Source organism: Candida albicans, chromosome R (assembly GCF_000182965.3).
Source record: "Candida albicans SC5314 chromosome R, complete sequence".
NCBI classification, from domain to species: Eukaryota; Fungi; Ascomycota; class Pichiomycetes; order Serinales; family Debaryomycetaceae; genus Candida; species Candida albicans.
In genome coordinates, this window is record NC_032096.1 from 730,288 (window position 1) to 756,473 (window position 26,186).

Genomic DNA, 26,186 nt, shown 5'->3' on the forward strand with positions numbered 1-26,186 from the left:
TATTTTTTTAGACAAACGTGACACATCTAATTTCTTTTTTTATTTTAGGGTCATCCTACTCATTTATCAGCATCATCATCTTCCTTATCTCATCTCCTCTTCCCCCCTATTATATTAACTATGGTTTAATTGGTTGCAATTGATTGGTAATGTCTTGATATTGCTTGTCTTGTGTGTGTGTATACATATAAGTTGTATTGACTACGCGTTAAGTTTTAAAGTATGACTGAGGATTGTACATATTTTTGATTTTACAACCACACACACACAAGATGCACAGGGTACATACATACATACATACATACATACATTATATGCATGTAGGTACAATTATTAAGTTACCAAAAGCTCCACATTCTCTTTCCCTTCAATTCTTTTTTTTTCTTCTATTTTTATTTGATTTCTGTTTCATATTTGACTCTGAATCGATCTTCAGAAGTTGCTCTTCTTTGCAACCCAAATTAGCACACTACACTGTATTACTTCTTTTGTTAGTCAAAAATAGCAGTTCCGTTTACTCACATGAAATCTAGATCTTCAAGATTAGCCGAGATTGTGTGCATCTTATAATCAAGCTCTATTGTTGTTATTGTTGTTGCTATGCCTGTGATATGTGCTGGGTTTCATCTAGTCATGAAACATATATTGGGTGACTGAAACAACAAAATTTTCTAGTACTGGGCTGCAACAAAAAAAAAAATATAAAACGCTCATTCAATTTGGAAGCAACGGATATTCCATATTTGCGATTGAGATTTGATTTGTATTGTCACTTTGCAAACGGGATATTGTTAATGTTCCGGTAACTTGAACTACAATAGAAGGATTAACTACTTCTACACTCCCTAGTTTCAAACAATACTACACTCGGATATTACTAATTAATACTTGCAACAACACAGAATTGGTTCAACAGCAGTATTAAAAAAAAAACGCTCGGGTATTCGTTCCCTAAGGAGAACACAATCAAAGCAAAGGAAAAACGGAATTGGTTGTCTCTCTTTCTTTCTTTCTCAGGTGATATCATTTAATAATAAATTTCCCCGCGAAAACTAAACTTGGCTTGCCATCATCATCATCATCATCGCCCGCATTAGGAAAAAAAGATGAACAATAATCACACTGAATAAGAAAAAAAACTTCTTGGTAGTTGTTGTTGTTATCTATACTAAGAGATTGATGTGTGTGTTTATGAGTGGGGGAAAGTGGGCTTGTATTTTTACGTGTGGGTTAAATTTGTTGTCCCACTAGAATTGCTTCTCTGGCTGGTGTTTTATTAAAGTTGGTGGTTATTCCTCTCTCTGTCTTTTTTACCTCGTGATCAATTTTTTCTTTGCTGGGCTTTATTTATTTGGTCTTTTCTTTTTCAAGCTTTTGGGTTTTTTTTGCCGTTGGACTCTTAAACCTCTTCTTTGTTTTCTTTGTCTTTTCTATTACAATCAATTACAGTTATAAGTTATCATTTATCAATATCTACTACTACTACTACATCAACTATTAAATAAAAAAACAGACTACGAAATATTTAAAAATGTGTATAGCCATAGCTACAACCAATCATCCAGAATATCCGTTTATTTTACTTTCCAATCGAGATGAATTTTTCAAACGACCAACCATGCCAGCACATTTTCGAGATGTGGGGAATGGAGTCAAATTATTATCACCATTAGATCTTGCCAGACAAGAACACGGTACTTGGATAGGTGTAACCACCAATGGGAAAATTGCCGTACTAGTCAATTATAGAGAGAATGATCAAAGAGGTATGTCTAATTGTCAGAGTTTATTAAATTGTTTTTTTGTTACTAACAAGTTGTTTTCTGTTTAGAGGCTATTAGTGAAGTTTCACGAGGAATATTACCATTGGATTATTTATGTGGTAAAGAACTGGATAATGAATGGAAAGATAATTTAGCAGCAACATTTCGTGATGGCCGAAATACCATTGATTTAAAGAAAATTGGAGGGTTTTCATTATTATATGGGAAATTGTCTATAAATCCCCAAACTGGTAAAATTCATCATTTGAATATACTTAGTAATCGAGGTGATCAAGGTAAAGTATTTAAATCAAAAGAAACCAGTAAAGACAATGCCAATGGGGAAATTAATCTCAGCAATGATACCTCTGATACTGAGGATGATGATATACCTCATAAGACAACATTTGGATTATCAAATTCATTATATAATAAACCATGGGATAAAGTCAAATTGGGAGAATCACTATTGAGTAAACTTATTGATGAATCCATAATAAACAATTATAGTCAAGATCAATTAATTGAAAAATGTTTCCAATTATTATCTCATGATACATATAATTCAAAAATTCTTTATAGTGATGATTTTGAAAAAAAATTTGCAGAATTAAAATATTCAATTTTTATTCCTCCAATTGTTCGAAATAATTATTATGAAACTGATTCCGTGGCGGTTGGGAAATATTACGGAACAAGAACTCAAACAATTATATTATTGGATAAATATGGGAATCTTAATTATTATGAAAAAAATATTCATAATTCTGATGATATTGATTTGAAAGATGTTGATATTACTTCACATTATAAATTTAATATTTTTAATGATCAAAAAAATGGGTGTTAAAAAAAAGCACCAAGAAATTTTCATTTTCATCTTTGACATATATTAATATTTAATCACTGGTGGTTATTATATTCATTTTTTTTAAGTAAAAGTAATTTATCCAAGGGAAGAAGTCGTGGTTGCTTTTACTATATTTTATAAAGTTAAGTAGATTTCATTTAATGACAAAAAAGTTTTCTTTATTTCATGACAAATACATTTATGATCATTCGAAAGATTCTGTTGGGTTTGGTCCAGTACAATTATCTACGGAGTTTATTATTTCATTTTCAAATTCCATTATTCTATATTCTTGTTGCAGGATTTGAATATGTATATTGGCTTTGTGTACAATTGGAAGTAACAATAAAACACAACCGGTAGGGTTTTCAAAAAAAAAAACAATTTAAAATATCTAAATCCATTGTAAACAAGTAAAGTAGATGTTTTAGACAAATTAGTCTGACATCAAGAAGTTTGGTTATCGCTTTGTAGTTGCAATTCGCTAAGACCATTGCAATTTCTCCAGTTGTGTCAAGAGAAACAGAAACATAAATAAGCCGAGCAATTAACATTAATTATAGAGAAGAGAGAGTAGTAATTCATTAGGGCTGAAGAAAGAACACAAACGCCAAAAGTTTTCGTATTGTCGTATATGTAATATATTTGATAAAAAAAAGACAATAGAAAATAGAATGTCATAAATCAATTGATATCTGTCGATACCATTATGTTAGTAATCTAGCGATCATCCTTGGGCTACATAACCAGCAGTTAGATCACGCTAGACGAAGAAGTAGTTAGCAAATGAGGCGATTCGGTCCTGGACTCTTACCAATTCCAGGACTATAAATAGGTTTGAATTTTTCTCTAATTTACAGTTGTTTGCACTTGTTTACACTTGTTCAGTATACGATCATATTCTACAAATTTATTCAAAAAAAACACAATTACTCAATGGTTTTTCCATGTTTACTAATAATGAATATTCAATTCAGATACTGTCATTATTCATAAAATTAAGGTAAATTCACCAAGTATAGAAAGCAAAGGAAACAAAAAGTTTTGAAGTTTTATGATCCAATTGGATACAACAAAGTTAATCGTTGATGACTCAATAGTCACATTATAACACACTTTTTTACAGCTCAACAAATTCAATTATTGAACATTTTTTTGGGAAGAACGTAAATTATACATCCATAAAAATAGGAGTAATAAAAACTTATTACTCAACTTATTAATTATACCTAATTTTTATTGGTTTGTGTAATTGTCACTTCAAATATTTTTTTGGCAAAAAGATATTATTGGTTTTAGCCGTTGATTAAAGATCCCTCAAGCTCATGCAAGAAAAAAAAATTTTAAATTAATCTCGATGACTCGTAATCATTTTTTAATCAATTTTTTTCTTCTAACAAATGGCTCATTAACTATGTGTGTTTGGATGCGAATACTCAAATACTCAATTATCAATGAGTCTCTCCTCCTCCCAACAATTTTTTTTATTGGTCTTAATGTTTAATTCTTCTTTTCACCTTATGAATACAAAATATAACTACTTATTACTTTTTTGTTTTTGCAATTGTATAAATAGAAGACTGATTTCCTGTTAGACAAGCCCTTTCTTTTTTTTTTATCAATTGTTCTACATCCAAAAAAGAAATAAATCACCTATCCCGGTTGCTTAGTTAATAGGAAGATATGTCAAACTCCGTTTCAGAAGCTGAATCAAGAGGCCACAAATCTCTTGAAATTGAAGAATATCAAATTGAAGAATATCAAATTGATAATCACACTAACGATGAATCATCAGAAATTTTAGATCCTCATCAATTAAATAAAGTTTATCGTAAATTAGATTTAAGAATCATTCCAGCATTATGGTGTCTTTATTTTTTAACATCATTTGGTTCCAATTGTTATGGATTAACATTAACTATGAATAGAGCTGAAGGTCATTCATTAGCTCAACAATTACATTTAACTTCAAAAGATACTTCAACAGCACTGGCGTTATATTATGTTGGTTATATTATATTTGATGTCCCAATGAATTTAATCATGACTAAAGTAAGTCCTCAAACTTGGTTAGCAAGAATTGTCATCACTGTAGGATTAGTTTATACTTGTTATCATGTTTTACATAATGCTGGTGGGGTTATTGCTGTTAGATTTATTAGTGGTGTTGTTGGTGCTGGTACTTGGCCGGGATTAAGTTATTATGTCAGTTTATGGTATCCTAATGATAGACTGACAAGAAGAATTGGGTATTATTTTACGGCAGCACAAATTTCTGCTGCTGTGGCTGGGTTGGTCAGTGCTGGTTTCCAAAAAATGGATGGAGTTCATGGATATACGGGTTGGCAATGGATGTATTTAGTTTATGGTGTCATTACTATGACTGTTGGTATTGCCTTATTGTGGTGGTTACCCGATAGACCATTCATTGGGGTTAAATCAGAAAGTAATCGATTAGTGGAATTTTATAGAAAATTCACTACACCACCTCATCCATTAAATGAACAAGAAAAAGAATTACATCGTAAAGATTTAGAACATAGATATAAATTATTGAAATGGACTTGGAAAGATGTGGTTAATATTATTACTGATTTAAGAATTTGGCCTTTAATTATTATGTATTTTGGAGTTGTTGGAACTGGATTTGGTTTAGCAGTTTTTGGATCTACGATTATTGCCACTAATAATCCAAATTTAACTTCAATTCAAGTATCATTATTATATGCTCCAATTTGGTTATTTGATTTAGGTGGTATTTTAATAATCACTCCATTTGCTGATCGATTCAAAAAATTCCGTGCTTTAATATTCAGTGGTGCTTGTGTTATTATTATTGTTGGTATGGTAGTCACAACTTTTGCTCATGGTTCATGGAATAAATATGGTGGATTATTAATTGCTGGATTTGGATTGGGTCCTACAGTTCCTATTTGTATGTCATGGTCAGCTGAAATTTTCCAAAAACGTTATGGTGATGTTGGTAATGCTGTTAGTGCTGCTTTGGTTAGCGGTTTAGGAAATTTGGGTTCTGTTACTTCTACTTATGCATTATATTCTGGTTGGCCAGAAGATAAAGCTAGATTATATCGAAACTCAAACATGATGTTGGTACTTATGTTGGGGGTCAGTATAATTGCTTCTGGTGTTTGTCAATTGATCAAAGATAAAGTTAGACAACCAAAATAAAATGTGTTTCGTTAACCATTTAAGCAAAGACAATACTAATTATATGTCACATTCTTCTTAGATATATGTGTTGATTAATAATTAGATGTTAAGTGATAATATTATATAATTTAATTAATCTTAGAAAAATGTTTTTGAATATTCAATTGATGTCAAGAAATTGGTTATTTGCTTGACTATTCCAATTTGCAAAAACCAAAAAATAGCTAATTCTTGTGATTTCAGTCAATCGGGGTTAAGAAACACTTTCTCCAAAAAAAACTATGACATAATTCCGATTAATAGTTGTCATATTTCCGTTCAGTGTGGCTGTCCTATCAAAAGTTGCAATTTCATCATTCACGAACAATAATAATGAAACCTATCCTCCCCCCCTCATCTTTAAAGATTTACAATTGATTTAATTCATGCACAAAAGTCATGGTGTATCTAACTAAACTTTGATCAATTTTTATGGAGCTCTCTAGTAGTTGGGTATCCACTGAAGAGCCGAGCCGGACATGTGTCATGGAGAACTCACTATTCGGAGCAGTTTCTTTTTCCCTTTCTAGCAAAACCAAGAAGTATATTAGAATGAAGGAATTGAGCAATCTTTGATTTCTAAAAATAGTTCAAACTGAAATATTATTAATCGATGTAAGCTATTGAATAAACCAGAAGATAAAATAATTCACCATTAAGTTGGAAAAAAAAGGGGGGTGGATGGTTACAAGATCTGAGAACTTTATGGTTTGTAATATTTTCTGCAATAGATGCAAAATGACGAAATTGATTAATCAATAACGAGGAGTAATAGTAGTAGCAATTTGAATATTGCTTTAACATTGACCATTGATTAGGGAGATTCAATAATTTCAGGATTGCCCAAACTTCTACTATTATTAACACGCTATTGGGTGTTTTTGTGTCTTGAAAAAAATACTCGGCATTTAGAAAGCCACTAGAAAATTCAGTTTTGTTCAATTTATTGTTCGTTGTATTAATAATCAAAATGAACCGTTCTGAAACGATATTTAAACATGAGAATATCCCCTTGTATTCGTTCTCAAAATAGATAAGTTATATACATTTTCTTGTTTTTTTCTTTACTTACTCATTCTATCAACATCAAAATTAAAACCATGAAAGCTGCTGTCGTTCCAGAATCCGTCACTGAGACCAAATTGGCCGAAGTCAAAGAAATCCCTAAACCAACCATTGGCGATGACCAAATCTTAATCAAAGCAGAAGCTGCTGCTGTAAACCCTACTGATTGGAAACACATAGTATTTCAAATGAGTAAACCTGGTGATGTCATTGGAAGTGACGTCAGTGGGACCGTTGAAGAAGTTGGATCCAAAGTCACCAATTTCAAAAAAGGTGATACTGTCAGTTCTTTCATTATTGGGAATATATCACCTGATAGTGGGGCTTTTGGTGAATATGTTATTGCATATCCTCAAGCCACTATCAAATACGACCATAGTTTAAGCCATTCCTCAGCAACAAATTCATCAACTATCAAATCTTATGAAGGTGCTGCTAGTGTCACTTTGGGTTTATCTACTATTGGTATTTCATTTTCCCATTACTTAAACATAGGCAAACATAAGAAAGAAGGTGATTCTATATTGATTTGGGGTGGTGCTACTGCTACTGGGATCTTGGCCATTCAAGTTGCAAAATTGGTTTATAATTTAAATGTCATTACTACAGCATCCCCAAAGAATCATGCCTTTTTGAAAGAATTGGGAGCTGATCATACTTTGGATTATAATGATCCAAATGTAATTGAAAATTTGAAAGCTCTTGGCCCTATTAAATTTGGTTTAGATACTATTGCTAACACTACAACTTTTCAAGGGCTTTACGATGCAACTGCTGGAACTCCAGAAGTTTATTTGGACTCTTTATTGGGATTGGATGGTAAATCCATTAAAACTGATCCATCTAGAGAAAACTCTGTTCATTGGGGTTATACATTGGCTTATCTCTGTGTTATTAAAGAGAAATCATTTGGACCTACCAAATTTGTCCAAACCCCTGAATTAGTGGATGATTATCTCAAATGGTGGAATGAAGTTTTACCAACATTCATTGGTAAAATTAAACATGCCAATTTAAAGATATTGGGAGATGGTTTAGCTTCTGCTAATGAAGCTTTGCAATTATCTAGAGACAGTAAAGTTTCTGCTCAAAAGATTGTTTTCACAGTTTGAGGAGAATAACATTTTTTTTTTGTATCTATATAGTAATAATGGTACAGTTTTAAAAAATTTAATTGGAACAACAGCCTCTGCTTTTTCATCTTGCTATTTTCTATTTTCGTGGCTTACTGGAACACCCAGTTCTTGACAAATTAGATTACATAGTAAACATACTGACGGGAAACACAAGGACTACTAAAAACCTAGTTACTTTCATAAATTCACAACTTCCTCACTATCTAAAGAAAATGTTGTGAATGATCTTTTAGTTCCAGCAACTTTACTCAGTTTTTTCTTCAAATCGTGTGCTTCATTCCCGGCTCTTCTGGGTTCCATTTCAGATTCTCTTGTACCAAGAACCTCGTTTACTTTTAGCAACCACGGCTGTGCAAAAAGCTTGTAGCTTTCATTCCCAGAACTATTTCGTTCAGGCTGTTTAGCAATATATTCTCCAAAATAGTTTTCATATCCATCATCTGAATCTTGGAAAACTGGAACACTGCCAGTGGTGTTACATGTGCCATTACTGTTTTTCTGTAGTTTCGATGGTGTGAGTAGTTTTCGTGAAGGTGAATTGGGGATTCCTGCTAGCTTATTTAAAGCTGTATTCATTGAAACAGTATCAGTTTCGAAATAAGTATCCATCATGGTTATAGATTCCTTAAAGTATTGCATTTTAGCAATTTCAGTGGCATCTGCTCGAGCCAGTGGATCCCATTTCAAGCAGCTTTGAATGACTTCAATTAAAGCTAATGAATCGGGGTGCTGAACAATATCTTCAATACTCATTCCTGACTCATCAGGTAACTTTATTCCTAATTTGTTTGTCAAAAATAATGCCTCAGTCCAATAACCACCCAAGGGAACTACATAGCTAGCATTAATTGCTTTAGGTTCGGGAACAAATGGAGTTCCTAAAATTTTCAATATTTTCCAAATCTGGTCTAATTCATTAGAACCAGGAAATAGAGGAACAAAATTGGCGGTCTCAACTGCTACCGCTCCAAAAGCCCAAATATCAATCGGACGTGAATACCATTTCTGTCTAAGTAATATTTCCGGTGACCGGTACCACCTAGTTGACACATAGGCCGTGTAAGGTTTGATATTTGAAACATGGCGCGCCAACCCATAGTCGCCCAACTTGATTATAAAATTGTCATTTTTACGGTATGGTGGAATCGCAGCTTTAGAACCGTAAAAATGCAATGTTGGGATAACCAATATATTTTCTGGTTTTACGTCACGATGGAAATAGTTGCACTTGTGAATATGTCTAATAGCACAAAGCAATTGACTTAGAATGCTTTTTAAAGTCACCGGTGAAAACTTTATATTTCTTCTGCTTCTAATTAGTTGGTACAAGTTTTGGTTTAACGCTTCCATGGAAATATGTAGCTGATACTGGATGTCGTCAATAAACATTTCATATATTTGTACCAAACATGGGTGAGATGGTACAGACAAAATGAACTTGACTTCTTTTACATTGGAGTATTCTTGTAATAATGGTAATTTCTTTTTCATTGTTTTTATGGCAACTAGGTTCGATGTGTTACATTTGGAATCTTCCAATGGACATAATAAAGTACCCAGTTTATTTTTGTGCAGATTTAATAGGTCAAATTTAAAGAACTTGATTTTTGCCAAATCAACAGTCCCAAAACTCCCATTACCCAAACTACTGATAGTTTGATACTTCGAGTGATACGAATGTACAGTTAGATGCTTGGGTGGGGAATCATAATCAAGTGGGAAAGAATGGTGTCGTGACATTGGTGTAGTTGACCGTAACAACTGAACCCAACCCTGTTAAAGAATATTTTCTTGATTGATTATCAGTAAACGATTATAATGCCAATATCAAAAAAAAAAAACTGGAACCAAATCTCAAATGAATTATTAAAATAACAAAAAAAAAATTAAAATTGGGAAAGAGGAATGGGAATAGAAGTTTGACAAAAGTTGGCGGCTACTGGTGATGATTTAAATATCTGTTGAAAGTGTGTGTTGTTTAAAATTTGGTTTTGCAACAATGTCTTTAAATCTCTAGTACTCCGTTCTTTAATAAAAGAGTAAATAAGCGCGCGTGTTTATTTACTTGAGCAATAATATTATTATATTTAATGTGGAGCGAGAGAGGAGAAGAAAAATAGAAGATGAAGAAGGGAATCTTAAATCTTGTATAATAATAATAATAATAAAATGGAGACAATATAACTACGCACAACAAAAAAGAAAACTAGAATCACCAATTACTACTTAATACACACACCTAGAATTAATTTAATTTAATGAGTAATGTTGCCATTGGACAACCAAATATATTTAGTCATACGTAAATTGAATATTATAAGAATTAAAGATCCTGACACGTAAATTCGTGTCCATAAAGTTTCCTCTTTTCTTTTTTCTTTTCTTACTTTCCAACGTTTTTTGGCAACAATTTACTATCAAAAAATAAAATTACTCACTTTACGTCAATACTTTTTAATCATAATCACAGACCCAGAACTCTAAATACAACCTTTTCAGCAGAGAGTTTATTATTTCTAGACAATTCTAACCCTTCACTTACGGAGTCTAATCCTTCATTTAATAACTTTAAATTTGTATGTTTAATACGATCAATTATTTGAGGGACCACCTTTTGCCACCACTGAGTAAAATCATCTAACAATTCAGGTGTTTGAACATAATTTTCATTAAACACAGTTTTCTCTTTTAAAGATGCCAAACAAGCAATAGTGTGCCCCCAATGTACTTGATCTCCTCTGGAATCATTGGCAGCGATTGATCGATAGTCTAAACCTGCTAAGGAATCAATAAATACTTCTTGAGACCCCTCTGTTGAGTCGTAAACTTTTTGAAACGTTTCTGGTGTTGCAATCGTATCAAGAGCAAATTTAATTTGGCCAATATTCTTAATTTTATTGACAACATCAGCGTCTCCATAATCGAAAACATAATCTGCCCCTAATTGTTTCAAGAGGGTGTGGTTTTTGGGTGATGCTGTGGTGATCACTTTGAGGTTATACACTAGTTTGGCAACCTGAATGGCTAGAACTCCAGTTGCAGTTGCTCCTCCCCAAATCAAAATACTATCCCCAGGTTGCTTTTTGTTGTCAATTTGTAAGTAATGAGAAAATGAAAGCCCAACGGTAACCAAACCTAAATTAATACTTGCTGCCCCTTCAAATGAGTGGATTTCAGATACTTGTAAATTAGTCAAATGTTCAAAATTCTTATTGTACTTTATCAAAGTAGCAGGATCAACAGCTACATATTCTGCAAAAGCTCCAGTGCGAGGTGATCTATTACCAGTTATAAAAGCACTTACAGTGTCACCTTTTGCAAACCCAGTTACTTGAGAACCCACTTCTTCAATGGTCCCACTAACATCGCAACCAACAACATCACCTGGGCTGCCCAATTGATAAACAATGTGTTTCCAATCAGTTGGGTTTATTGCAAAAGCTACTGCTTTGATTAATATTTCATTTTCTTTTAATTTTGGTTGAGGAATATCTTTAATTTCCGCTAATTGATAAGGTTCGAAGGATCCAGAAATGATAGCTGCTTTCATGACTTGAGAATAATCTAAAGTATAAATGTCACTAAATACCTTATATACTTGAAATCAAAACTACGTGATACTCCTCTTTATATGTATTTGATACCGTTCTTACATGGGAAGAGCCACACCTAATTTGCGTTCCAACCACAGTAATGCAAACCTTATTGTTAAAAAAATAAAGAATAGAGGCTCATAACCTTAAAAAGCTGCTAATTCCACGCCCAAAACGAATAGGTCTTGTAACTAGGTTCTCAATCTTGAAGTAGAGGAAAAGATAGGCCACTTTCAGCAAATACCATGGGAAAGCTTAATCAATAAACTTGACATTTTGAAATCTTAATATTACATGTATTGATCTTGGATAGATTCTTCAAACACTATAGAACTACATAATCTTCATTCTCTTCAATTTCATCATCTTCCTCTTGCGAATCCTCTAAATCACTTTCTTCCGATGAACTAGACAACTCAATCAAAAATTCATTCAGAGACCCCAAATTCAGATCAAATTGACTTTTGTCACCACCATTGTTGTCTATATAGAATTGGTAATTTCCAGTCTCATCGACAACAAACAATAATTTAGGATCAACAGTATAACTATTAACAATCGTTTTCACTGGTGTTGGCGTGGACTCCTCTGTAACCACAGTTTCATCTCGTATATACTTATTTGACTTTGTGGCAATCAGATCTTGTGTTTTGAGCGTAAACTGGTGGGTGAGTGGACACTCTCTACCCATAACACAGTAATTGTCTTCTTCAAAATCTGGACAATTTAACAAATGAAGAAACGAACATTTCTTACCTCTCAGGCAAAACCCACCAATTGCAAATGGCCGACAAGTCCAAATTTCATAATTGGGGTCATTATAATGGGCCGGTTTGAAATGCCGATACTTGCAATTGGGGTTTTGACATGACTTATCTAAGAAATAACGACACTGCGGCGTATTATTGTCATTTGGAGAATGGGATAATAAACAGTTTTTCGAATAACATTTGCCCAATAAAAATAGAGGACAAATTCTGATTTTTTCCTTATCATGATCATATTTGCAATTTATACCTTTGTCACACATTCCTTTAAACAAATTAGGGGGAGATTTATAATAAACAAAAATCACCCAAATGTTAGTAACTCAACGTCATTTAAAATACTTTAAAAACAATATCAAATACATACCTGTTCTTGTAAAATAACGACAAAGCTCCGTGTTTTTTCTAGATTTGTGTTAGTAACATTCTTTTGAAAATAAAAATGAATTCTATTCTAACTTACCTTTTTCTTCTGACTGGTGTCGACAATTTAAACACTCCTTGTGAATTTCTTTGGTATTTGTTTCCATTCCAAATACACTCTATAGGGTTAGTAAGCTGAAACATTCTAATGGGTACAAGTGCTCGTCCGTTTTCCGTCACTGCGTACTTGTCCCCATTAATCTTGATTCGATCACAATTGTCAGACATAGTTCGGAACTTTGGAATTTGATTTCTTATCTTCTCTAATCTTTTCTGTTCCTGTACCTGTTTTTTCTTTAGTAAAATTTTGGCTTTCAACTTTTCAGCTTCTTGCTGATAAACATTTATGTTGTAAAATGACTTACCTCCAGATGACTGAACACTTACATACCCCTGCTGGTCAGTGGAGCTTGTGCCTTCTTTTGTTGCCGAAGCTGTTCCGTTAGTACTACCACCTGTATTATTAACTACCAATGTCATATTAGAAAATTTTGGCTTTTGCTGAAGAAAAACATTTGGGTTTACTGGCAATTTCAATATTCTTTTATACGCCTGTTTCTGAATCTTGGAAGCACTCTGTTGTTGTTGCCTTTTCAATTCTTGCTTTTCTTGTATTGCTTTCTTCAAGGCTGCTATTTCCTTGTATTTTATCTTAAGAGCTTCTGATTCTGGAACTTGTGAAGACATATTTGTGATTTCTTGATTATCTTGAATTTATCTTTAGGAGTATAAAATGATGAAAAGAGTATACTAAATGTGTAGAAAGAATTCTTTCCGATGTTGTTTTTTTTGGGATGATGATGATGATGATTTTTGTTTTTTGCTTTTCTAGGTGGTTGTCAGTACAAATCTCGCCGCTATCCATTTGCGGATCAATTTTTGGTGCGAATTTTACCCACAGGCAACAACGAACAAACAAGAATATTCCATTCAGTGAAATTAGAAAACCTTGTGTAAGTCATTAATACTTAATTATTAGCACTAGAGATAATGTCAAATAACAAATCCAAAACCACTTCTCAGTTGCTCAAGTCTAAGAGTCCCACACCGGATGCCACTGATAGAAGATCACAAAAGAAAAAGTTAGTCAACCTACAAGATATAGACTCAATTTTAACCCAACTTGAAACCGAAGACTCTCAAAGAGATAGTAAAGTCAGAAGAGTCTGCAACTGTATGGCCAGAAGACACCCATTATTTGAATTTGCACCAAACTGTTTAAATTGTGGGAAAATCATTTGCACAAAAGAAGGACTACAACCATGCTCATTTTGTGGTTCCGATATAATTCCACCAAGAGATCGTGATGCCATTGTCAAATTGTTGGAGAAAGAGAAGGAGGAGTTAGTTACCAAAAAGCAAGAGCTGTATAATCCATCTCTGCAGAAAACGAAAAAGAAAATAGTCGTCAAGATGAATGCTGGAGAAAAATTCTGGGATGCACAAGACAGGGCATTCAAGTTGGCCGAAAAAGAATTGCAAAGTAAGAAAAGTACAGGACTGGTAGCTGAAAATGCATCCGGTACCAAAGAGACTAAAGATCAAGATTTGCAGAAAGCAAAAGAACGTCTAGATACCTTATTAGATTATCAGGCAACAGGGGAAGAGAGAACAAAAATTATAGACAATGCGTCTGACTTCGAGATGCCATCGCAATCGTTATGGTTGACTCCTGAGGAAAGGGCTCTAAATTTAAAGAAACAACAAAGATTAATGAGAGAAAGCTTAGTGAACAAGGAGAGGAAATCACGTGGGGAAAAGACTGTTGAAATGACTATCAAAGATGGCAAAGTAACCATGGTTGAAAAGTACGTTACTCATACCGAAGGCACGTCTCATGAAGAGTCTGAGTTAGAAAAATCAATCAAGGAGAAAAAAATGCAGTCACAAACTAGTAATCTGGTCTGGGATTATGAAATGGACAAATCCAAATGGGAGAAACCCATATACTTTGCCAGCAAAAACATACCTCAAGTTGACAAGAGTGAATTGAAAATTACGAAAAATAGAGTGCAGTTTCCAAAAGAAGATGCATCTGAAGTGATTGCAACAGTAATAAACTAGACTAGTTATGTACTAAAAAATATACAACATTACCTTCTCATACGTTGTTTGAAGCGCCTTGATCTAGGGTCATTGATCTTTAGCCTCTTGAAATTATTACTCACCGGCATTCTGGTTTTCTTTGTCGGACTTTCGAATACAGAAGCAATGCCAACCTCTCCATCTCTATTCTCATCATCTTCATCTGAATCCATATATGCAACAAGTTGTTTTCTTTCACCTTCCTCTAGTTTTGTGATATGGTCTTGAAGATTTACGTTTTCCAACGATGGCTTCGAGTTTACAGGTCGTGGTGCCATTTTAACTCTTCTCGTCAGACGTTTCTGGGTTCTTTTACTTCTTGGTGCAATCTTTCTGTCATTATTGGTCGTTGTTTCCGTTTCCTCAGATTCTTGTTCCTCATGACTCTGGAATTCTTCTTCAAGATTAAAGCTTTTTAGATCCTCTGCTTCTTTTAAAGATGTATTGTAAACTTCAGTCAACCTTTTCCCTATGCTTCTCTGTGTTTTGAATGGTGACGGAGAGACCAGGAAATTGATTACAGTATTATTATTATTATTATTATTATTATTATGGGAATCCGGAGTCTGTGGGTTCTGTCGATGCTTGTTAAGGTATGACGGTGTTTCAAATACTATTTTCCGACCCTTGATAGGAGTCACAAACAGTTTATTCTTTGATTTAGTAGGCGTCTCTATTATGTTCTTCACAGGAGATTGCGGAGGAGGCATTGCGAATGCTGACGGGGATGCTTTGTCCGATTTGTGTTTTAATGGAGATGAATCCGGTGGAGTCATTTTCAAATCAAATATAGATAGTACTCGACCATTAGCTTGTGGAGTAGGTCCTAGTTCACCTCTAGGAGAATAATCGTTTCTCTTTACTGGTGAAGACTGGACTGATGCCGGCTCGTTAACAGTTTCTTGTTTGCTTGGTTTCTGTTGCTGTCCCAGTTTTATGGACTTGTATAACGAGTACAATTTATGAATCTCCACATCATCTTTTATATCCGCTTTCGATGGAAGTTTATTATGTTGTTTACGGAACGCATACTCCCATTCCTTTATTTTCAGTTTTATTTCAACGATATCCATATAATGAAATTTTGTTGGTATTAACGTAATTGAATGTACTATTTTGTTTTATAATTGTTTATATTAACTGCTCAGCTCTTTCCAATTTTTTAAGACCAACTCGCACGCGACTGGTGGCTGGTGTCTTGTTTTTTTTTTCTTCTTTTTATATACATCTGTTCACGCGTTTATTAAATGGGTTACAATAATCTATGGAACCACTTTCTACTACTATTTACAAGTTATCAGCAAACTGGGCTGCTTCACGTGCCCATGGAGAAGTATTATACTTTTCACCAATCTGCACCAAAACACTTTTGAGGGCCATTCTTTCATTATCTGAATTGAATTGATGGTTATTGGTAGTATAGTCAGCAACAAAGGATGCACCAGAAGGGTTGCTCCAATACTTTGTGAACAAGTGTCTTAAGGCGTCTCTGTTGTCAACTTTGGAAAGAAATAAAGCTGTGACAACCCAAAAGTAAATCCGTTCATTAGTTTTGTTTAACGACTGTAGAATAGATTGCCAATCTCTCCAAAACCTATCCCAGAGTCCAGCTTGACCAAATGTATACATCATTTGTTCTCTTAACCAAAGAGGGAAGGTTTCCTTGTTGCTCGAATATTTATTTTGTCTCAATAATTCTCGGATATTTCTTCCTAGTTCATTATCAAACAGTATTGTGTTTGTGCCAGGCTCAAAATCACCTTTCCTTTTAATTATTTCATTGAGGTTGGCTGAATCCAATGCATTGTTATTTTCAGATACCCAAGTTAGCCTCCACAAAAGAGCCCCAAACTTATCAATGGTAAACAAATCAATACTATCCCCAGCAAAACACGTTATATTGGAGATAAAACCAGACAATTTATCTAGTTTTTCTCTTGGTGAATGTCTGGCATTCAAATCTACCAAAAATTCCATATACTTAATTGTATCTTTGATTATTTCGGTATTCCAGTCAATTTCCTGTTGTAAGGCTAAGTCCAAAGAAGAATATTTATCCCAAATTATTTGTTCTATTTCATTTGCCTCAACCACATTGGCATTTACTAGGTTGATTGCTCTGTACAATTCAAATTTCTTGTTATATTCTTCAACTGAGCCTCCTTTAAAGTTTAGATCAAACTGTGCTTTAAACTTTTGTGAAGTATCGAAATTTCCATCAATCACATAGCTATCATAAATATTGCTTAAAGTATTCAAATTGAAATTGCGGCTAGAAGTATGAAATCCTCTTCTATCGCCGAAAAAAAGTCGATCTTGGTCAATCTCTGGTGTCGAATGAGATTCCTCATTTTCTTGTTCATCGGAATAAAGTTGTTCCAAATTCAATGATTCCCTTCTCTCACGACTTAACAAATGGATTACTATCCCATCAACACCAGTGCCACAGCTTACCCAGGAATTAGCACCAATCCCAAATGTACTTGCAGTTGCTGGTGGGCCTCTTCTCACTCTTTTGGCCAATCTTCTTCTCGTTACTTTGCTAATTGAGTTTGAAGACATTCCTTCGATAATTGGCAAATGTTTGTAAGTATGTTTGATGTATAATCTCAATTCATAAGCTGCTTTGTAAATATGCTTTTCAGATTTCCCAGAAGCAAGAATAACATAATTCTCTTCATTTTGTTCCTCTAAACTTTTTGGATGATCTTCTGGTAGTTGCGACAAATCAAAAATCTCAAGATCGGTTAAACCGTACTCAACTGTTAGCAAAGTGACAAACTCTTGCAAGCTCTGAGGTGAATTTTCAGGTAATTCAGGAACCTCAATTTTATTCAACACTTCCACAGGTGAACTGTTCTCTTCTCTCATATACCATGGAATAGTCGCTTCTGTTGAATCATCCTTGGAATTTTGAAGTAGATTTGTAGTTGTGGCAAAAGATTTGGCCAGAATAACAGAAATGGGTCTGCTAAAAAGTGAAACTGCTTTTGAAACCAGTCGACCCAAGCATTTTCCTCTTACTATCATTTTCCTGGAAAACACTTTTTGGTTTATATAGTTTACTTCTTTGATTGATTGTTGGAAAAAAAAAACTCGACCAAGTTAAGAAGAGATTTCTTCTGGGTTTGTGCACAGACACACTACACTAGAAACAAAATATGGTCCCTCGCAGAACACAAGCATCATGAAAAAAAAGTTTAACCATAAAAAAAATTGTGAAGCAGAATGAGATGCTCATCTGAACACGATATATAACAAACCTAAAAAATGGCAAAATTGGTTCATAATGTACAGAAAAAGCAGCATCGAGAAAGATCACAGACGCAGAGTAGGGCAAGATATGGGTTGTTAGAGAAGAAGAAGGATTATAAATTACGTGCTGCTGATTATCATAAAAAGCAAGCAGCATTAAAAGCGTTAAAAGAAAAGGCAAAATTACATAATCCAGATGAATACTACCATGCTATGACACGGAAGAAGACAGATGACAAGGGAATTCTCATATCTGAAAGAGATAATGAAGTTTTATCTGTCGAACAAGCCAAATTGTTAAAAACACAAGATGTGAATTACATCCGAACAATGCGTTTAAACGAATTAAAAAAGATAGAAAAAGAAAAAGAAGGTAAGCTATTTGGAGCACTGGGGAAACACACGGTATTTGTGGATTCAATAGAGGAACAAGAATCATTTAATCCGGAAGAGTTTTTTGATACAGATGCAGCCTTATTGGATAACAGAGAGAACAGACTTCGCATGAATCAATTATATGACAATTCAGGACTTTTAACACTGAATGATCTAGATATCGATACAAAAAACAAATTGGATTTGAAAAAATTGAAGCAATACAAACTTTTGCAAAGAAGATTGAAAAAAGAAAAAGAATTGAAAGAAGTAGAGTCTATAATGAGCAAAAACTTGGAGAAAATGAAAAAGGGTAACAAAAAGAAGGTTGTCGACTCAAATGGGAAAGTGCATTTCAAGTGGAAGAACGAGAGAAAACGCTGAGTATGTATTTAGTCTTCACTATTTAGGCTTCTATTGAGATATTCAACAAACAATGGCACAATTCTATCAACTTCTATCGATCTCATTCTGTTTAGACCAATGTAAGATCTTCTTATTCTCTGGAGTTGAGCTGTACTGGCAGTTCCTGTAGGAATGGCCACTACTAAATTCTTATCTATTACTACATCCCCAGGGGTAATTTGCTGTTGTTGAAGAATTTTGGTTACCACTTCCTGTGTTTTCTTGTCCAATTCTTGCAAAAACGAATTACCCGAAGTTGGCTTAACTAAAGTAGCTGCGTTGGGAGGTGCCGCTTTTTTCAAAACCAAAGCATTCCAGATATCTTCAATTGGTATTTTCTCTTGTGGATCTTCAGAAAGTATAGTAAATAAGGGAGAGTCCCATCTTGTATCGCTATTTGGTTCTTCATATCTCATCTGCAACTGTTTTATCAAAACTGGATCCCATTTGTTTCCCAGTTCCTTGGTGTCATTCCATTGGATACATTTCTCAATAGGAGCAATAACATGAACAATGCAATGCGGAGTTACGTTACCTTTTGCTTCACAGAATAACTGGTATCGAAATCCCTTTATATATGATAATGCATCTAAAATCACAATATTTGTTCTTGATATATCCCTCTTCACAGCAGAAATCTGTGACCCTCTTGCCAATTTCTCCTTGTTCGAGTCTTGATATGTCTCGTGGTTTATACCTAAAGTCTCATCTGAGTGATAAGTTACGGTATAGTTTTGGCCCGGTTCAGAATTCTCTTTTGCTGTCTGAATTTTGATCTCAAGTTCTTTTTGAAGCAATTTTGCCCATTTCGTTTTTCCTGAACAAGGATACCCGGTAAATATAATCAAAGGCATCAGTTTATTGTTTACTTGAATTGACTGTAAATATTATGGATCAAGAGAAGAGCTTCAATTGAAAAAAAAAAAAAGAAAGAGAGAAAAAAAAAATACTCATAATCAATTAAATTTTGTACCACATCTAATTTTTTTTATTTTTTTCATTTTTCAAGATTCCTTCCTCTTGTTATTACTTTCATATAAATCAGTTAGCTTTTCATCCCTATTTTTTTGGAATTCCTATTTATTATCTCATTATGACATTCGTTCCAAGAAAAACATTTCCTAACTATAACATACCTTTGAATAACTTCAAGGGTCATCACCAAAAAGCACTTTCAAAATTTGGGCATCTTGCACCTCAGTTAGATATGATATTGGAAGTAAGGGATTCCCGTGCCCCAATTTCTACTACCAATGTCTTATTCGATAAAGTATTACCAAGCAAGAAGAAACTTATTCTCTATAGCAAAAAAGATTTGTCAATATTGAAACCCAGGTTACTAGAAAAGTGGCACAAGCTGAAGAACGAGCAATACATGTTTGTGGATTGTCGAAGTAAGCGTGACGGTAAGAAGATCATTAACGAAATCAAGAAATTATACGATAGTATGGAGACACCACCTCCATTGGGATTGAGAACCATGATAATTGGGATGCCTAACGTAGGGAAGTCGTCATTGGTGAATACATTGCGATATGTAGGGTTAAGCGATGGAGAAAATGCAGTTTCTACAAAAATAAGGAAAGTTGCTAGAACTGGTGGTCAACCGGGCGTGACAAGAAGTACTAGTGAAATTATTCGTCTTTCACGTGATCCTGAGATTATGGTATACGATACTCCAGGGGTGTTTTTACCGACTACAAAAAATGCAGAAACAATGCTTAGTCTTGCATTGGTTGGGTGCATTAACGAATCATTCATTGATCCTGTTATTTTAGCAGATTATTTGTTGTACGTCTTGAATCTACAAGATCCAACAGGAAAGTTGTACACAGATTATATCGATCACCCAACTAACAATGTGTATGAGCTCTTGGAAAGCATCGACCAAAAAAGAAATGTTTTGCAAATAGATAAACGTTTTGATGAATGTGGATTGGCAAACCATTGGATTAGCAAATGGAAGCAAGGTAAATCACTGAAGTATCGTGGGTTATTTGATGTTGCAGCCATTCACGAAATCAACGCAAAGGACTTTGGTAACTTAACTAATGCAGAAAGAGAGCGAATTGGTTTATCAAACGTACAGCAAAGACTTCAAGAAAGATTCGGCGATGATGGTACATCTACTTCTAAACACAGAAAAAGAACTGCCAAAGACAGAGAGTTTGACATGAAAAATAGACTATTTAAACTTTAGTTTTCCAAGATATCTTCTATATCAAAATACTCGCCAAATTTCCCATCGTTAGGTTGTGGTTTAGAAGTTGCAATAAATGGCTTCGACTTTTTTTCCAGCTTGTGCTGAGTTTTGTATTTGACATCTAGCTTCTTCTGCAACTCAATGGTGATCGTATCTGCTTTTTTAGGATCCGCTGTATATAACAAATCTTCTTTCGTGTCCAATATAGAATCTAAATTGAACAAAGTGTGGGGCTCGTCGACTGAAAGATACCTTTCAACAAATCTATCCTTTTCTAAAAAGTTTTCCAAGGATTCTTCCTGTAGAGACTTGTCTAGTATTTTCCTAAAGTAGTAATTAAATCTTCTCGTGGCCGGATTTGAAGACAATAATAAATTATCCAAAGTGGTATTCTTATTGGGAGGTTCGCTAGTGGGTGCTGAATTCAAGAGACCAGCCATTGGATTATCAATGGTGTCAGCAACAAAATGCTCATCACGTAATTTCTTGCTCAATATAAAACTTTCCATCAACTGGTCGACCGAATTATCATCTGTGTCACTTAAGTCTGGGAAACGTCCAATTTTCTCATCTTCTTTCATGGCAATTCTGACCAATAAAAGAACCTCGCCAATTTGGTTACCAAGAGCAACTTTTCTTGGGAAAGCTGCACAAACCTGGACCTCGTCGTCTGATTTCGGCACGAACCTCACCAAAGCTATATAGTCCAATTCAATCATTGTAGCAACCATGGAATTAAAAGTCAACCTGTTGCGCTCAGAATCATTCTGCTGAGGAATCACATATGTTGCTTCTTCAGTGAAATATGCGTAAGCAAAGTTGTTCTTTTTCATAAATCCCAATATGTTGATACTGGGGGATGTTGGTAAAGTGGCTACTTCTGTCAATTCAGAAGTTAATGCTAGTATATCACGATGCGAATACTTAAAACCAGGAGTACATTCCGCTCGAGGAACAATCGTTCTATCCAGTATATCACCTTTTTCTACTCTCTCTTCATCGTCATCTTCCTCATCCAAGTCATCCTTTGTCCGTGTATAATAATATGTAGATCTTTCAATCTTTGATCTTTCTTTCAGTTTCGGATCTACGTAATACTCGTGTCCATGCACTTGGCTTTGTACCTTAATAGCTGGATACACTTGGATATCTAAATGTATCATATTTTTGATTTCCGAAGTATTTCCAAGTTCACCAAACCCCAAGTATCCCTCAGTACTACACCTTGGGGCAATCAACCGAAGAGCTGGACCCGCATTCATAAGTTCATTAAAACTCACTAAATTTGCATTGTTAAAGGTTCTGGAAAGATCTTGTAAGCTCTTTTGAGTATATTCATTGTGTTCATTATCAATTAACACAAACGTTAGGTTTATATTAAGGTTTGAAACCATGTTCACATATTCTGAGATTGATTTATTTTTACCCATGGGAAGTACGCCATTTGTGATAAGACGAATATTTCTTGTGAATTTATAATGACTATTTACTTTAAACCGATCTAGCCCTTGTAACAAAGCGTGGATCAAATCATACTTGTGAACTTCGCCTGTATCATTGTCATGGACTTCATTCATGGTAGAACGGTATGTTTTAACTTGTACTAATGACAACGGGGTGTTATCATAGATTACCTTGATCGTACTTCCCGAGTAAACAACTAAACAATATCTATCTGACTTTCTGTTTCTCATCAATTGTTGGTTGAAAAAGTCAATCACAAATCCCAGTGCCCGCGTAAAATCTGAATCCGTGACATTTGGGTCTGCTATTCCCATATATTTGGATGCATCAACAACAAAGACTGTAAATTCCTTGGACATTCTAATGTAAGCTTGACAGGCAGTTGAGTATTGGAAATGGAATGGAAGTAGACACACACGTAGGACGGGCTGTATGTACAAGATTAATTTCTTTGATCGCGTGTTTATACTCGCATTCCGTTCAATTATGTGTAAGTCAAACGGATCTTGAAAATTTTCAGTGTTTTTTTTATGGGAAGTTTGCAAAAACGGCCCTACAAAGAAATTGTGATTGAAATAGACGTTTTCTTCAACACCATATAAGTTTATACATGCTACGATTCAAATCTAAGGTGAGAACATTTGCTACATCATTGGTTGGGCTTGAGAAGAAAAATTTTTCTAAAACACTCCTACTTCCCAAAACAAATTTTGGTCCAAAAATCCCCAAAGGAGATATACGAGAAGTATTGATCAAACAACTGTCTCAAGATATCTACAAATGGCAGAAAGAAAACAAGGCAAATAGACGTGAGTTTGTATTACACGATGGTCCACCGTATGCTAATGGTGATTTGCATTTGGGACATGCCTTGAACAAAATCACCAAGGATATTATCAATCGTTTTGAGTTGGTTTTCCATGATCGATTAATCAAATATTCACCAGGTTGGGACTGTCATGGATTGCCCATTGAAATGAAAGTGGAGACATTGGGTAAAAAATATGAATCGGCTGTTGAAATCAGAAAGGCATGCAGAGATTGGGCTAACGCAATGATAGATAAACAAAGGCAACTGTTCAAAGAATATGCCATTATGACGGATTTCGACAAACCTTACATCACCATGAATCATGCCTATGAAATAAATCAGCTAAAAATATTTTCTAAGCTTATAGAGAATGGTTTGTTATCACAACAACTCAAGCCTGTTTGGTGGGGATGTGATACACAAACCGCTTTAGCAGAAGCTGAATTGGAGTACAATGACAAACACAAATCAGTTGCAGTACATGTCAAATTTCCCGTTGTAAGCGAGAATCTTTATAAATATTCCGAACTGAAGGGTCATGCTGTTGAATTTGGGAAACTAAAACTCTTGATTTGGACTTCCACTCCATGGACCATTCCATTGAATAGAGCAATTTGTGTGAACGAAAATATGACGTATACGTTAATACAGAATGTGACTGAGACTTTGGTTGTAGCTAAAAGTTTAGCAGAGCAAGTATTGAAGATCGACCCGAGCTACAAAATTGTGAATATTGATATTCCAGGTTCTGTCTTAACGGGCACTTTTTACACTAATCCTGCTTCTGATGATTCAAAGGAATACCCAGTTTTGCATGGAGATCATGTGATTGAAACTGCAGGTACGGGCTTGGTCCATAATGCTCCAGCACATGGTCGAGAAGATTATATTGTTGGTAGGAAACATGGGTTGAGTGTGGAATCAGCAGTTGACAATAATGGTAAATACATTGCCAAATTCTTACCACCAGGCTTTCAAAAATTGGGAGATGCAAAGGTGACAGATGTTAAGACCAACGTAATTTGTGCTAATATATTGAATGAAAGTGGCATGCTTTTCCATCTTGACAAGAAATTTGTTCATTCTTATCCCTACGACTGGAGATCCAAGACACCAGTAATTCAACGTGCAACCCCTCAATGGTTTGTAAATGTCGAAAAAATCAAACCGTATGCCAAAGAAGCACTTTCGAAGGTTGAATTTTACCCACAATCAGGTAGCAATAGATTGACACTGTTTGTTGAGAATAGAAGCGAATGGTGCATTTCTAGACAAAGAGTCTGGGGTGTGCCACTTCCAATTGTTTATGAGCGAGCCACAGGAGATGCTGTTCTAGACTTGAAATTAATTAATTATATTATTGAAAAAATTGATGAGTTTGGAACTGACGAGTGGTTTGTTGAAGAAACTGACATTTCTAGGTGGCTTCCTGATGAGATGGATGGCCTGAAATACTTTAAGGGAAAAGATACTATGGATGTATGGTTTGATTCGGGAACTTCTTGGAGCACTTTAAAGTCGTCACTCCAAGAATGTGCCACCACTAACGAACCATTAGCAGATATTTATTTGGAAGGAAGTGATCAACATAGAGGCTGGTTTCAATCCTCTTTGTTGAACAAAATCATTTATTCAGGCTCTAACGGGACATCGTTTCAGCCAATGGCGCCATTCAAGAAAGTGATCACGCATGGATTTATTACTGATGGCAAGGGCCAGAAAATGTCAAAATCCTTGGGTAATGTATTTTCACCACGAGAAGCAATTGAAGGATGTAAAAAACCTTTAACGCCATATCTTGGTACAGATGGTTTAAGATTATGGGTTGCTTCTTCGAATTACAAGCAAGACGTCAGTTTTAGTCCTGAAGTTCTTACACGGGTATCTGAAGTTGCTAAAAAGTACAGGGTTACTTTTAAGTACTTATTGGGTAATTTACATGACTTCAAGGACCCTGTTAATTATGACCAAATGAGTGCATTGGACAAATATATTTTGCATACATTATTTCAGTTGCAGCAAGCCTGTCTTGAATTTTATCAGGATTTTAACTTTTCACGAGTGGTAAGCTCAATAAACACACATGTCAACTCAATTTCTAGTGCTATTTATTTTGATGTTTCCAAAGACTGTTTATATACAGATTCAGCCAACTCAGTTAGAAGAAGATCGATCCAAACTGTGCTTAATGAAATGATGAAGACATATTTAGGGTTATTGGCACCTATTCAGCCCCTTTTGACTCAAGAAGCGTGGTCAGAGTATATTAGAATAGCTAGTTTAAAGGAGGATTCCGTGTTCAAGGTAGATAGCAAATTTTTCATTTTAAGTGAGAAGTACGAGAATGAAACCGTGGAAAAGTCTTTTAATGAGTTTTTAGAATTGAGAGATGATATATTTAGAACTGTCGAGAGTTTAAAGCAACAGAAATTCTTCAAAAACAAATTGGAACTAGAGATATTATTATCTGTCAAAGAAAACACAAATATATTCCGCTTTTTGAAGGAAAATTCATCATACCTCGATGACTTGTTTTTGGTTTCCAGTGTGAAATTAGTTGAGGGTGATTTGGATTATACATTCAGAGTGAATGATGAACCTGTTCTGATAAGAATTCAACACTCCTCGAAATGCAAGTGTCCTAGATGTTGGAAATACACTTCAGAGTCTCCAGACATTTTATGTGAGAAATGTGACAGCGTTGTAGAATCGCTCAACTAGATGAATTTTAGACTATATAATTGTAAATAGTCCTGTCTTGTATATAGTATAGACATGAAG

At 34.6% G+C, this 26,186-nt stretch overlaps 15 protein-coding genes across 15 annotated transcripts; 7 read left to right on the top strand and 8 right to left on the bottom strand. All coding sequences in view use genetic code 12, as the record gives it.

Annotated features, from left to right (window-relative positions):
- Nucleotides 1-1,531: 1,531 nt before the first annotated feature.
- On the top strand, nt 1,532-2,613 carry CAALFM_CR03260WA (uncharacterized protein; the record flags this gene model as incomplete). Its single annotated transcript, XM_019475525.1, has 2 exons — nt 1,532-1,766; nt 1,832-2,613. 2 exons carry the CDS (start codon nt 1,532-1,534, stop codon nt 2,611-2,613), a joined length of 1,017 nt encoding a protein of 338 aa, XP_019331070.1.
- A 1,683-nt stretch (nt 2,614-4,296) lies between these two features.
- Nucleotides 4,297-5,802, top strand: CAALFM_CR03270WA (uncharacterized protein; the record flags this gene model as incomplete). Its single annotated transcript, XM_708137.2, has 1 exon — nt 4,297-5,802. One exon carries the CDS (start codon nt 4,297-4,299, stop codon nt 5,800-5,802), a length of 1,506 nt encoding a protein of 501 aa, XP_713230.2.
- A 1,121-nt stretch (nt 5,803-6,923) lies between these two features.
- Nucleotides 6,924-8,000, top strand: IFR2 (Ifr2p; the record flags this gene model as incomplete). The annotated part of the gene is made up of 1 exon (XM_708136.2): nt 6,924-8,000. One exon carries the CDS (start codon nt 6,924-6,926, stop codon nt 7,998-8,000), a length of 1,077 nt encoding a protein of 358 aa, XP_713229.2.
- A 201-nt stretch (nt 8,001-8,201) lies between these two features.
- Nucleotides 8,202-9,764, bottom strand: IME2 (protein kinase; the record flags this gene model as incomplete). Its single annotated transcript, XM_708135.1, has 1 exon — nt 8,202-9,764. The coding sequence occupies one exon, from the start codon at nt 9,762-9,764 to the stop codon at nt 8,202-8,204; it is 1,563 nt and encodes a 520-aa protein (XP_713228.1).
- A 724-nt stretch (nt 9,765-10,488) lies between these two features.
- CAALFM_CR03300CA (uncharacterized protein) lies at nt 10,489-11,574 on the bottom strand (the record flags this gene model as incomplete). The annotated part of the gene is made up of 1 exon (XM_708134.2): nt 10,489-11,574. One exon carries the CDS (start codon nt 11,572-11,574, stop codon nt 10,489-10,491), a length of 1,086 nt encoding a protein of 361 aa, XP_713227.2.
- A 368-nt stretch (nt 11,575-11,942) lies between these two features.
- On the bottom strand, nt 11,943-13,494 carry CAALFM_CR03310CA (uncharacterized protein; the record flags this gene model as incomplete). Its single annotated transcript, XM_019475526.1, has 3 exons — nt 11,943-12,649; nt 12,752-12,789; nt 12,848-13,494. 3 exons carry the CDS (start codon nt 13,492-13,494, stop codon nt 11,943-11,945), a joined length of 1,392 nt encoding a protein of 463 aa, XP_019331071.1.
- On the bottom strand, nt 12,844-13,494 carry CAALFM_CR03320CA (uncharacterized protein; the record flags this gene model as incomplete). Its single annotated transcript, XM_708132.2, has 1 exon — nt 12,844-13,494. The coding sequence occupies one exon, from the start codon at nt 13,492-13,494 to the stop codon at nt 12,844-12,846; it is 651 nt and encodes a 216-aa protein (XP_713225.2).
- A 303-nt stretch (nt 13,495-13,797) lies between these two features.
- CAALFM_CR03330WA (uncharacterized protein) lies at nt 13,798-14,871 on the top strand (the record flags this gene model as incomplete). Its single annotated transcript, XM_708131.2, has 1 exon — nt 13,798-14,871. The coding sequence occupies one exon, from the start codon at nt 13,798-13,800 to the stop codon at nt 14,869-14,871; it is 1,074 nt and encodes a 357-aa protein (XP_713224.2).
- Nucleotides 14,872-14,900: 29 nt separating this feature from the next.
- Nucleotides 14,901-15,965, bottom strand: CAALFM_CR03340CA (uncharacterized protein; the record flags this gene model as incomplete). Its single annotated transcript, XM_708129.1, has 1 exon — nt 14,901-15,965. The coding sequence occupies one exon, from the start codon at nt 15,963-15,965 to the stop codon at nt 14,901-14,903; it is 1,065 nt and encodes a 354-aa protein (XP_713222.1).
- Nucleotides 15,966-16,179: 214 nt separating this feature from the next.
- CAALFM_CR03350CA (uncharacterized protein) lies at nt 16,180-17,922 on the bottom strand (the record flags this gene model as incomplete). Its single annotated transcript, XM_708127.1, has 1 exon — nt 16,180-17,922. The coding sequence occupies one exon, from the start codon at nt 17,920-17,922 to the stop codon at nt 16,180-16,182; it is 1,743 nt and encodes a 580-aa protein (XP_713220.1).
- A 240-nt stretch (nt 17,923-18,162) lies between these two features.
- CAALFM_CR03360WA (rRNA-processing protein) lies at nt 18,163-18,906 on the top strand (the record flags this gene model as incomplete). The annotated part of the gene is made up of 1 exon (XM_708126.2): nt 18,163-18,906. One exon carries the CDS (start codon nt 18,163-18,165, stop codon nt 18,904-18,906), a length of 744 nt encoding a protein of 247 aa, XP_713219.1.
- An 8-nt stretch (nt 18,907-18,914) lies between these two features.
- KTI12 (Kti12p) lies at nt 18,915-19,781 on the bottom strand (the record flags this gene model as incomplete). The annotated part of the gene is made up of 1 exon (XM_708125.2): nt 18,915-19,781. One exon carries the CDS (start codon nt 19,779-19,781, stop codon nt 18,915-18,917), a length of 867 nt encoding a protein of 288 aa, XP_713218.2.
- A 239-nt stretch (nt 19,782-20,020) lies between these two features.
- On the top strand, nt 20,021-21,127 carry MTG1 (putative GTPase; the record flags this gene model as incomplete). The annotated part of the gene is made up of 1 exon (XM_708124.2): nt 20,021-21,127. One exon carries the CDS (start codon nt 20,021-20,023, stop codon nt 21,125-21,127), a length of 1,107 nt encoding a protein of 368 aa, XP_713217.1.
- Nucleotides 21,124-22,953, bottom strand: YKU80 (ATP-dependent DNA helicase; the record flags this gene model as incomplete). Its single annotated transcript, XM_708123.2, has 1 exon — nt 21,124-22,953. One exon carries the CDS (start codon nt 22,951-22,953, stop codon nt 21,124-21,126), a length of 1,830 nt encoding a protein of 609 aa, XP_713216.2.
- A 251-nt stretch (nt 22,954-23,204) lies between these two features.
- Nucleotides 23,205-26,126, top strand: CAALFM_CR03400WA (isoleucine--tRNA ligase; the record flags this gene model as incomplete). Its single annotated transcript, XM_708122.2, has 1 exon — nt 23,205-26,126. The coding sequence occupies one exon, from the start codon at nt 23,205-23,207 to the stop codon at nt 26,124-26,126; it is 2,922 nt and encodes a 973-aa protein (XP_713215.2).
- Nucleotides 26,127-26,186: the final 60 nt, after the last annotated feature.